Source organism: Prunus persica, chromosome G6, assembly GCF_000346465.2.
Source record: "Prunus persica cultivar Lovell chromosome G6, Prunus_persica_NCBIv2, whole genome shotgun sequence".
NCBI classification, from domain to species: domain Eukaryota; kingdom Viridiplantae; phylum Streptophyta; class Magnoliopsida; order Rosales; family Rosaceae; genus Prunus; species Prunus persica.
Window position 1 is genome coordinate 16496022 of NC_034014.1, and position 12602 is coordinate 16508623.

The 12602-nt window shown below is 41.9% G+C and overlaps 1 protein-coding gene across 1 annotated transcript; it reads right to left on the reverse strand.

Moving 5' to 3' along the window:
- Positions 239-11247, reverse strand: LOC109949682. The gene is made up of 3 exons (XM_020565775.1): positions 11228-11247; positions 10392-10900; positions 239-627 (listed from the first exon to the last, which is right to left on the reverse strand). Exons 1-3 carry the CDS (start codon positions 11245-11247, stop codon positions 239-241), a joined length of 918 nt encoding a protein of 305 aa, XP_020421364.1.

The window sequence follows — 12602 nt, forward strand, 5'->3', positions numbered from 1 at the left end:
TGATAACTGGGAGAGTTTCAAATTCAGTTAGGTAAGCATATTTTAGATGTGACGGAAGTGGTTTAAGCTCAAGTTTTGGAGGTTTAACAACATAAGGGATCAGATGTGTGGCAGATGGTCCTAATGGCTCTATAAGAGGTGAAAAAGTGGAGGGATATGGTTTTAATGCTTCCAAGGTAGCCACCATCTCCATGAGCACTTCTTCATCAAAGTCATTTTGAGATTAACTCAAAATATACTATAATGGATCATTGGATTGTGCCAGCAAAAACATAGAGAAAATAAGTGAATCAAGCACATCAATCGAACAACAATCAATTGAACTAGAAGGGTGAGAAAGAGATTCAAACACTTTGAATTGTGCAGTTTCTCCTAGCACGGTCATGGTGAGGAGACCATTTTGCACATCTATGATAGTCTTTGCCGTGGCCATAAAGGGTCTCCCAAGCAAAATACGTAACTCACGATCATGTATAGGAGCCTCTTCCATGTCCAACACTACAAAATCAGCAGGCAAAATTAGTTTGTCAACTTCAACTAAGATATCTTCCACTATACCTCTTGGATATTTCACTGATTGATTAGCAAGTTGCAGTGAAATAGTTGTTGCCTTCAAACCCCCCAAACCTAATTGAAGGTACACTGAATAGGGCATTAAATTGATGCTAGCCCCCAAGTCAAGCATAGCCTTTTTGACAGGACCCGATCCCAATTCCACTTTGGAATTCGAACCAAGCCCTGTGCGTGTCCGACATCTGGCAACTGACGGGCACAAATGACCATTTTACCCTTCCTGCTACAGTTACTATGAAAACTTTCCCTGGACTTCTGCCGAAATTTCTGCAGAGTCTCCCCTGTATTTTGACTAAACCCAAAATCTTCCACCTGTTAAACAATTAAATAAATCCACACCAACTGCCAGAATAGAATAATCAAGTATTCACCAGCTCCAGTTTTCCACTAAACTAGATATCAGAGCATTTTCTAAAGTTTACAGGGTTTCAAGGACTTTTCCACAAACTCTACCTTACTTGGTGGCGCGGAAGCTAGGAATGGACCGGTGGTGGATCCTGCGCACTTCTACGGCCTGGGGGCGAAAAACAAGTTTAAAGTTGTGAGTGGACAAAAATAAGGTTCTTGAAAGCAATTTAGAACATAATAACCCCCGTTTTGAAATACATAGGGATAGAAAATCTAACGCATGATTATAATTCAACTCGAGATATTCCAATTAACATAGATAAATATATTTGTATAGATACTTGTATAACTGAACAAGGATATATGGATATAACACATGCGTGAATATCGAAGAAGATGATATATAATGAGTGAAAACAATAACTGCATAAAAGAGCTCAAAATCCTTTGAAACTACCACCTAATTGTACCCCTGTAAAATCCGTCAAATCCCCTGGCAGGTCTCGGGCGACACAAAGTCTAACCGAGCTGCAAACTGGCGAAATCAGGGGACTATGGTTAGCCTGATCCGCCGGCAGGTCTCGATGACACCAAGTCAACTCGAGCCGCTCTGACAAGAAACAGGGGACCGTAGTCAGCCTGATCCGCAATCCTGGCAGGTCTCGGGGACACAGAGTCAGCCGAGTCACAAATCCTGGCAGGTCTCGGGACACTAAGTCTGCCGAGCCGCAAATCCTGGCACTCACGGTCCGAGCGTCCCCGAAACTCGTGAGGCATTGTCAAGTGCACTGACAGAACTGTAAACAGACTGGATGTCCGTAGACATCGATATGTCTGAGGGTAATCACCAAATAAAGAGCGGGTACATGGTGGTTTTCCAAAAATAAATAATTTTAGAAAAATCTGATTAATAACTGCAATCTCAATTCTGCTTCTATCTCATCTGATTCGAACCTCAAACTCAACTTTTTATATTACTGGAGCTTCAGTAACTAAGCCTCACGTAAATAAAAGTATTTAACAGTACAAATCATGCTCGAAAGAAACAGTTCATAAAACTTATTCAGATAAACTTATTTATAAAAGCTTATTTATATAAAATTAATATAAAATCATTTATGTAAACTCATGTATATAAATCATTTATATAACTCATTTGTATAAAATCATTCACGAAAGAAAGTCCACTCACTGCTGGTCTGAGCTAGCTGGACCTCTTAAAGGTCCCTCCTGTGGTTCCGTTGGTTCTCTGGTGCCTGATTACCCATAAACATTAAATTAATAAAACTGCTCAATAAAATAATTTAAATTTAACACCCTACCCCCGGCTCCTAGAAATGTGTGTACATGTTTTAGAGTTACTCATATGCCCACTTTAACCTTTCAGACAATTAGAACGGCCTTAAGAGACTCGAAGCCTCACTAAGAGATAAATTACCAGACCGGATCTCCGATGGCCAATCTGGGCTTCTCTGAAGGTGCCTCATAGAGAAGGAACCATGTTCCACGAATTTGGTCCGAAACGGACGGTCGGATTGGCCAAAATCACGTTATAGCTTAAAATCCAAAACCTAGCCCCAGGGTTCGCGATTTCGGAGTATCCGGGACTCCGATTTGCAATCCGTCGAATCCTACACGATCCTGAAATCATGTAGTACGACATATCCAGAATTGAATGCGATCCAACGATTTGACGACACTGCACCCAAGGATCGCGCGATATGGAAAATCCGTTCGGGGCTCAAACGGACTCCAAATCGAGATCCGTGAAATCCTACGCGCTCGTGACAACACCCGAATCACAAAACTACACAGAGTCACTTCACCACCCTCTCCCACGCGCCGCCACACGCGTGGGCAGATTGGGTGTCCAAAGCGATTATGGGTTGCCGGAAAAACTCGAAACCAAGACTCCAAACTCCTATCCTAGGTAAAACACCCCATTTGGAGTCACTTTTGTTCTTGGACATACCCCAAAAAGTGACCGAAAAGGGCCGATCACGGTGGCCGAAGTTTCGGCTGATTTTCAAGTTGAAAATCGAACGTTCTAGAGCCAAAATCGATCGAAACCCATACATCCATCAGTTAAAACACGAAAAATAGATGAGAAACCATACCTTACTTGATCGATTTGGTGGAGAATTGAGGGAGAACGAGGAGCTCAAATTCGAACTGGAAAATGGGCAAAAATGGCAGATTCCGGCCAGTTCCGGGCGTCCCCAGGTCAGCGGCGGGTCGGGGAAGAATGGCGAGGATGTCACAGTCCCGACGGTACCCACGGCGGAGATCAAGTCGGCCTGTGGTGGCCAGGGTGTCGATGAGAAGAGGCGGAGGTCGGGGGAGAATCGCGCGGGAGGAGAGAGAGGAGAGGAGAGCGAAAACTGACGGGGGAGGAGAGAGGGAAGAGATAAAAATCTGACTTTTTCCCAAATTACCGTTTTGCCCTTCGCGGTATTTTGATCGTATTTTCTTCGTTACAACTCCAATTCGAGTCTACTCCGTGTCTACGGACTCGTTTCGCCGTGCTCTACGCAACGGTGTAAGCGGAATTGCCAAATTATTTCTCGATCAAAACGTCAACTTTTTCCCTATTAAATAATGCGAGGGCAAAATTGTCTTTTTGCTAGAAGATATTAATCCTACTTTTTAGATATTTTGTTACTTTTTAGATATTTTGTTTTGGGTTATTACAATCTACCCCCCTTATAAAAATTTCGTCCTCGAAATTTACATCTCTGTCTTTCAAAGAGGGGGGGAAGGACTGCTTATGTATCTACAACTCGGGTTACCACATAGTCTTTTTCACTGAAAGCTAACATTTCCCAATTCAAAATCTGAACTGATTGTTTCCCACACCTCTATACTCTCACTGAGTCCGATATAGCGAGGATTTGGTTCCTTCGCTTCTTTAAATCTCACTACATCTTCCTTGGGCGAAAAATGTTGAAGAATACCCAACTGAAGATCCTTCTTCTAGTATCTGCATAACTCCTTGCCAATCCTGGGTCGCTTGAGTCTTTCTCTGCTTAATCCAATAAGGTTCTTTATTTCCTTCAACATTTTCAGATTTCAATAAACCTTGCTTAACATTCCATCTTCATACTTGGGTGGTCTTGTATAGAGCATCAATTGGAATCATTTTAATTATAGATACCAGTGGCAATTTGAGATTTGTAATCCAAGGAAGTTCAGTTTATCTGACAACTGTCATTTGAGGTATACACCTTCTCATGTGGTAACTTTTTACCCCAATCACTCCGAAACTACAGTATACAATGCCCCAACAATCCTTCTAAAGTTTGAGTCATTCTCTTAAACTGATCATCTGTCTGGGGTAAATTGTAGTATTAAACTGTAATCACTTCCCAAAAGCTTCTTCTAGCTGAGTCCAACCGGAACATAACCTGGATTTCTTGATCTAGACCATAGGGACTGGTATTCCATAGCGTCGCAAGATCTTATCTGTGAAAATCCTTGCCGGTTTGTTCAGACTATACTTGGCTCTCACCTGCGGAACGTACACAGACTTGCTGAATCGATCCTTAATTTCCCACACTCCACTCTGCTTTCTCTATGTTCAAGGAGGCTGAACACAAAATCCATCGTAAGTTACTCCCGCTTCCCTTCAGAAATCGGAAGTGGTTGCAAGAACCCTGTTGATTCCTGTCACGGAGCTATTCCCTTGCTGACAAACTCTGCTGTTTCTTCCATCCGAAGAAGCCACTAGTAAAATCTTCATTTTAAAACTTCGCTCTTCATATCATATCATTTAACTTTTACTCATAGGATTTAAATCAAGATCCTGAAATTAACCTACGAATATTCGTGTTCTTAGTACTGATTTTCCCTGAAAAGTTGTTAAGAGTGCTCCTGATTATTCGTATCTAGCTCAACTTTTATCCTACTATCACTGATAATCTATCTCCTTCGATGATAAGCTACTTCTCCTGAGAATTTCATACTGAGTGTATCTATAACCTCTGACCGTTTTCTCCGTCTCAAGCTTTTCTTCTTCTTGTTAGGCCAAGATTACTATGGCCTGTTCCAAATCATGAGTAGAATACTTCGATTCATGCTTCTACAGTTGTTGAAACACATAAGCGCTCATTCTACCATACTGTATCAGCATAAACCTCAATTTTTATGGAAAACAACACTGTAGCATACCGAATTCCTACTAACCTCCTGCAGTACTGAAATCGAAGTAATAATTGACCTGTTCTTAAGTTTAACATCATCCTCTTCATACTGGTCTGACCACACTAATTTAATTTCTTTCTTTGCTAAAAAGATGAACGGTGTCGCCATGGTGGATAACCCTTCCGTAGGGCGACAGTAAAAATCGACTTACCTAGAAAACTCTGTACCTCTGTAGCACTGATTGGTCGTAACTAAATTTACTACTGCTTCAATCCTTGAGGATCAACAAAATACTCTCAACCGAAATCATGTGTCCTAAGAAACTCACTCTGTCCATCCAGCATGCACACTTGCTGAGCTTGGCATAAAGTTACTGCCTTCTCAGAGTCCACCACCCAATGTTTAAATACTTCACATGTGCCTTCTGTTTCTTAGAATACACCAAAAGGTTGTCTAGCTACACGATCATGAGGCGATTTCAATACCGCCCAAACATTCTGTTCAAGGAGGGTCCAAAATACAACTGGCACGTCCCTTAATTCTTTATATCATGACCAGGAACTCAGAGTGCCCATACCTTCTTCAACACGCTGTTTTAGGTACATACTCCTTTCTAATTTGTTATTGGAGCTATCCAAGCCTCAAGTCACTTTTTTTTTTAGAAAATCCCTTGGCACTCTTTAGCTTATTGAACAATTCCTTACTGTGAAACCATAGACGTCTATTTCCATACTGTGATGTTATCCAGCTACCTTAAGTCCATGCATAACTTCATGATGACATTTCCTTCCTTAAATAACACTAGAACACTTCAATGAGAAAAACACTAAGCTGAATGACCCTCTTCGCTATCAATTCCGGCAATTCAGTCTCTAACTCCTTCAACTTACTGGTGTCCTTTTGTGCTTTACCCGAGAAACAGGCTCCATTCCTGGAGCGAGCTCAAGAATAAACTTGATCTCCCGGTGAAAAGGTAGCTTTGAGGTACGGTATCAGGCCAAATCGATCCAACCCTAGGATGACCTCTAGTCAACCATGTCGAAGGAGAATTCAATCTGTAACTGCAGTAAATAAGGCTCATGCTTCCTACTGAGACATGTTATACTGTCTATCTGCAGGCCCAAAACTGTCACCACATCCCCTCGGCTGACTGCTTCCTCAACTAGTCACACTGATCTGGGCCCACCACTAAACAGAGCCTCCATAGACTGTGGGGTTTCCTATGATTTACTTTGCTTACTTGTTTCGCTGCAGTAATGATTCTTTTATGCTGAAGAAACAGCGACAACCCTTTTTGAAAATAATATCCTCCAACAGTACTCCACTAGTAGGGCCCGGAACGGTACCTACCACACCTGGCATATTAGGGCAACTTTTCCTGTTAGAGCCTGGTGACATCTGTCTTTCAATACTTTTGGCTACACTGGCCCCAGAACGATTTCCAATACTACTATTCTGGCTGGTACCTTTACTGGAACTAAATCTAGGTCGGCAGCCTCCATACCTATGGCCATTCGATGATCGAAAACTGTAATTACCACTGTAGTTACCTCTCTTAAATTCTTCCTGATTAGTATTACCTATATCCAAATACTGTGCACAGAGTGCATCCCATGGTCTGCCCCATTATCTGGCTGGGGTAGACATCACCACGGCACCAAGGTTAACTAACCATTAACTGATCACAATACCTTGGATGAAGGCTTTTAACCTTATCGCAACCAGGTACTACCTCTTACTGTTCAATCTCTATTAATAGAAAACAATACGTGAAACCTTTTTCTCGTATTCGGGTCCAATCGTTATTCCCTATCCAGCTGCAAAAATTCCTGCATCCACACATTCGGTAGACTTGTGGGTAGTGCTGACTATCAAATGTGGCTCTAAAATGCTTGTCCCGACGAGTCAAAGGATTCTGGTATTACTTCTTAACCAAATCCCACCAATACTCTACTCTTCTGTGGAGCAACCATGACCTCCATGATCTACTCTATTCCTTTCAATTCAATCCTTCTTTACTACTGGGTACAACCATTATTAAAATTTATAGCTCTCAATCCTTTTTACTTGATCCACCTATCTCACGGATGGATCTCTGGCTGACTAAAGCCTGAGCTAACAACTCCAAGGTCTACTGGATGTTTGGATCTCCCCGTCTCCTAGGTACAGTAAATACGGCTCCTGACGAGCCTCTAACAAAAGATTACTCTATCGGTTCAGATACCGGTGCAGTTCCGATCCGACTTGGGAATCTCATCCCCTTACGTCGGGATATCTGTCTACTTTCCCTATGGACACCACCATCATTTGGGCCCAACTTGAAAAGAAGACGAGGATGCACAGAGTGCGAAGTCTACAGGAAGTAAAACCTATGCTCTGATACCAAAATGACGGGACCCGATCCCAATTCCACTTTGGAATTCGAACCAAGCCCTGTGCGTGTCCGACATCTGGCAACTGACGGGCACAAATGACCATTTTACCCTTCCTGCTACAGTTACTATGAAAACTTTCCCTGGACTTCTGCCGAAATTTCGGCAGAGTCTCCCCTGTATTTTGACTAAACCCAAAATCTTCCACCTGTTAAACAATTAACTAAATCCACACCAACTGCCAGAATAGAATAACCAAGTATTCACCAGCTCCAGTTTTCCACTAAACTAGATATCAGAGCATTTTCTAAAGTTTACAGGGTTTCAAGGACTTTTCCACAAACTCTACCTTACTTGGTGGCGCGGAAGCTAGGAATGGCCCGGTGCTGGATCCTGCGCACTTCTACGGCCTGAGGGCGAAAAACAAGTTTAAAGTTGTGAGTGGACAAAAATAAGGTTCTTGAAAGCAATTTAGAACATAATAACCCCCGTTTTGAAATACATAGGGATAGAAAATCTAACGCATGATTATAATTCAACTCGAGATATTCCAATTAACATAGATAAATATATTTGTATAGATACTCGTATAACTGAACAAGGATATATGGATATAACACATGCGTGAATATCGAAGAAGATGATATATAATGAGTGAAAACAATAACTGCATAAAAGAGCTCAAAATCCTTTGAAACTACCACCTAATTGTACCCCTGTAAAATCCGTCAAATCCCCTGGCAGGTCTCGGGCGACACAAAGTCTAACCGAGCCGCAAACTGGCTAAATCAGGGGACTATGGTCAGCCTGATCCGCCGGCAGGTCTCGATGACACCAAGTCAACTCGAGCCGCTCTGACAAGATACAGGGGACCGTAGTCAACCTGATCCGCAATCCTGGTAGGTCTCGGGGACACAGAGTCAGCCGAGCCGCAAATCCTGGCAGGTCTCGGGACACTAAGTCTGCCGAGCCGCAAATCCTGGCACTCACGATCCGAGCGTCCCCGAAACTCGTGAGGCAATGTCAAGTGCACTGATAGAACTGTAAACAGACTGGATGTCCGTAGACGTCGGTCTGTCTGAGGGTAATCACCAAATAAAGAGCGGGTACATGGTGGTTTTCCAAAAATAAATAATTTTAGAAAAATCTGATTAATAACTGCAATCTCAATTCTGCTGCTATCTCATCTGATTCGAACCTCAAACTCAACTTTTTATATTACTGGAGCTTCAGTAACTAAGCCTCACGTAAATAAAAGTATTTAACAGTACAAATCATGCTCGAAAGAAACAGTTCATAAAACTTATTCAGATAAACTTATTTATAAAAGCTTATTTATATAAAATTAATATAAAATCATTTATGTAAACTCATGTATATAAATCATTTATATAACTCATTTGTATAAAATCATTCATGAAAGAAAGTCCACTCACTGCTCGTCCGAGCTAGCTGGACCTCTTAAAGGTCCCTCCTGTGGTTCCGTTGGTTCTCTGGTACCTGATTACCCATAAAGATTAAATTAATAAAACTGCTCAATAAAAGGATTTAAATTTAACACCCTGTCCCCGGCTCCTAGAAATGCGTGTACACGTTTTAGAGTTACTCCTATGCCCAATTTAACCTTTCAGACAATTAGAACGGCCTTAAGAGACTCGAAGCCTCACTAGGCGATAAATTACCAGACCGGCCGATCCGGGACCCGTGGGGTCCACGATCTCCGATGGCCAATCTGGGCTTCTCTGACGGTGCCTCATAGAGAAGGAACCATGTTCCGCGAATTTGGTCGGAAACGGATGGTCGGATTGGCCAAAATCACGTTATCGCTTAAAATCCAAACCCTAGCCCCAGGGTTCGCGATTTCGGAGTATCCGGGACTCCGATTTCTCAATCCGTCGAATCCTACACGATCCTGAAATCATGTAGTACGACATATCCAGAATTGAATGCGATCCAACGATTTGACGACACTGCACCCAAGGATCGCGCGATATGGAAAATCCGTTCGGGGATCAAACGGACTCCAAATCGAGATCCGTAAAATCCTACGCGCTCATGACAACACAAGGATCGCAAAACTACACAGATTCACTTTACCACCCTCTCCCACGCGCCGCCACACGCGCGGGCAGATTGGATGTCCAAAGCGATTATGGGTTGCCAGAAAAACGCGAAACCAAGACTCCAAACTCCTATCCTAGGTAAAACACCCCATTTGGAGTCACTTTTGTTCTTGGACATACCCCAAAAAGTGACAGAAAAGGGCCGATCACGGCGGCCGAAGTTTCGGCCAATTTTCAAGTTGAAAATCGAACGTTCTAGAGCAAAATCGATCAAAACCCATACATCCATCAGTTATAACACGAAAAATAGATGAGAAACCATACCTTACTCCATCGATTTGGTGGAGAATTGAGGGAGAACGAGGAGCTCAAAGTTTGAACTGGAAAATAGGCAAAAATGGCAGATTCTGGCCAGTTCCGGGCGTCCCCAGGTCGGCGGCGGGTCGGGGAAGAACGGCGAGGATGTCACAGTCCCGACGGTACCCACGGCGGAGATCAGGCCGGCCTGTGGTGGCCAGGGTGTCGATGAGAAGAGGTGGAGGTCGGGGAAGAATCACGCGGGAGGAGAGAGAGGAGAGGAGAGAGAAAATTGACGGGGGAGGAGAGAGGGAAGAGATAAAAATCTGACTTTTCCCAAATTATCGTTTTGTCCTTCGCGGTATTTTGATCGTATTTTCTTCGTTACAACTCTGATTCGAGTCTACTCCGTGTCTAAGGACTCGTTTCGCCGTGCTCTACGCAACGGCGCAAGAGTTGCCAAATTCTTTCTCGATCAAAAAGTCAACTTTTTCCCTATTAAATAATGCGATGGCAAAATTGTCTTTTTGCTAGAAGATATTAATCCTACTTTTTAGATATTTTGTTACTTTTTAGATATTTTGTTTTGGGTTATTACAGTTTTCAACTAGCTTGTCTCCAATGGTGATGTGGATAGAAAAACTGCCCGGATCCTTGAGTTTTGGTGGGAGCTTTCTTTGAAGCACAGCACTCACATTTTCAGACACCATCACCTTCTCCTTAGGTCCATACTTCCTCTTATATGTGTTTAGCTCCTTGAAAAAATTCTCATACGCTGGCATATTCCTAATGACATCAAGGAAATGTAAATTAACATTCACTTTACTTAAAATATCAAAAATTTCTTTAAATGACTTATCCTGCTTGCTTTTGGCAAGTCTTCCAGGAAATGGGATTGGAGGAGTGTAAGGTTTTTCAGCCTTGTGAAAATTTAGAGCTTCATACGAAGAAGTGGCATTGCTTGTATCGTCATTCGGTTTCTCATTCTCTTCTTGAGTGGGACCTGCATTCACGTGATCCGATTCAATAGTAACTTCATTGCCAACTCCATTATTAATAGCCTTACCACTTCTAAGTGTTATGACCGCGTTGGCTTGCTCTTGGTTCCTTTGAAGTATCACCGGTTTGAGAACAAGCAATTATCGAGGAATGAAATCAGTCCCCGGCAACGGCACCAAAATTTTGTTGTGTTCCTTCCAAGTACCAATATATGGTTAGTATAGTGGTACAAGCAAGGGTGTCGAACCACAGGGACTGATTGGACCTCTATAAGTTACTAGTTTTGAAAGAACCCTAACTAAAAATAAAAGTGACAATTTGAAAGTAGTTTTTGTATTATAAATGAAAAATAACTTAAAATGCAAGAAGAATGTAGTAGTGAATGATGTATTGATGTAGAAAGAATAGGGATGAGACCAGGGATTTCGAACTCACCATTGCAAAACTAATTCCATGTTTATAAAATTAAACCGTATTCAACTACCAACATGTTTCCAGAGTTCGTTTTACATATATATAATCAGCCATATGATGTGTGGTTTTGATCAAATTCTCCTAATCTGCAACCTAATTGGGATGTTCAACTTTGGTTCCAAGTTAGGATTCGTTAGCATGCAAGAAAACGTTAAAGAACCAAAGAAAACACACGGCAGGATGTTTGCATAGCATCCTCTTCATTCATTCACATGTCTACCAAGATTAAGCATGATGTTTACCATAACCTTATCCAGATAATTTGTAGGCAACCCTAATGGTGATCAAACGTTAAAATTGACAAACAAATTGAACAATAGATTCAGTGAATGAAACAAGAAGCAGATTGATGAACTGAATACAATGTTGCAAGGCTACATCAAAATCCCTAGCTATGAATTTAGTAACACATCATGTTCACAGAGATTCAAACAAAAATAAACAACATGAGTGAAAATAAATTCATGAGAGGAAACCCTTGAACCAATTCTAATGTTGAACTTCTCCAAGAACCACCTCCTGCGCTGAGTCTTGATGGTGAAAATCTATGGACGGCTAGGGTTTTAGTGTGCATGAAAGGAGAGAATAACCAAGAAGTCAGGTCTAGAGTTGTGAAATTCGTCCAAAATGAATAGGTCTGTAAAAGTGGCTAAAAGGCAAGTTTTTATGGGGTAAAAGAGGCAGCAAGATATTCCAAAGATATCCTAACAAATCAGCCTTTATTTTGCACGTTTTTGCCTTAATTGGCACCTCCAAATCGGGATAGAAATCCCCATCGCTCAAAACTCCCCAAATGACTCCTCCCACAACACTATGACGTTCTCCAAGTTTTGGACTCAATCCAATATCGATTGGTCCATGAAATTGGACAATTCAGGTTCGTACGAAGTTCGTTCTGAAATGGAGTGGTTGGTGTATCGCATAGTTCTAGAGATTGGATTTCACTCAAAACCCACCAAATGACTCCTTCTACCATATTATGTTGTTCCCCAAGTTTTGGATTCAATTCGATATCGATTAGTACATGAAACTGGACAATTCTGGTTCGTACTACGTTTGTTCTGAAATGGAGTGGTTCATGTATTGCATAGTTCTAGAGATTGGATTGTACTCAAAACATACCAAATGAGTCCTCCCACAACATTTTGATGTTCCCCAAGTTTTGGGCTCAATCCAATATCGATTGGTCCATGAAATTGGACAATTCTGGTCTGTACGAAGTTCGTTATGAAATGGAGTGGTTGGTGTATTGCATAGTTTTAGCCTTTGGATTTCTCTCAAAACTCACCAAATGACTCCTCCCACCGTATTAGGATGTTCCCCAAGTTTTGGGCTC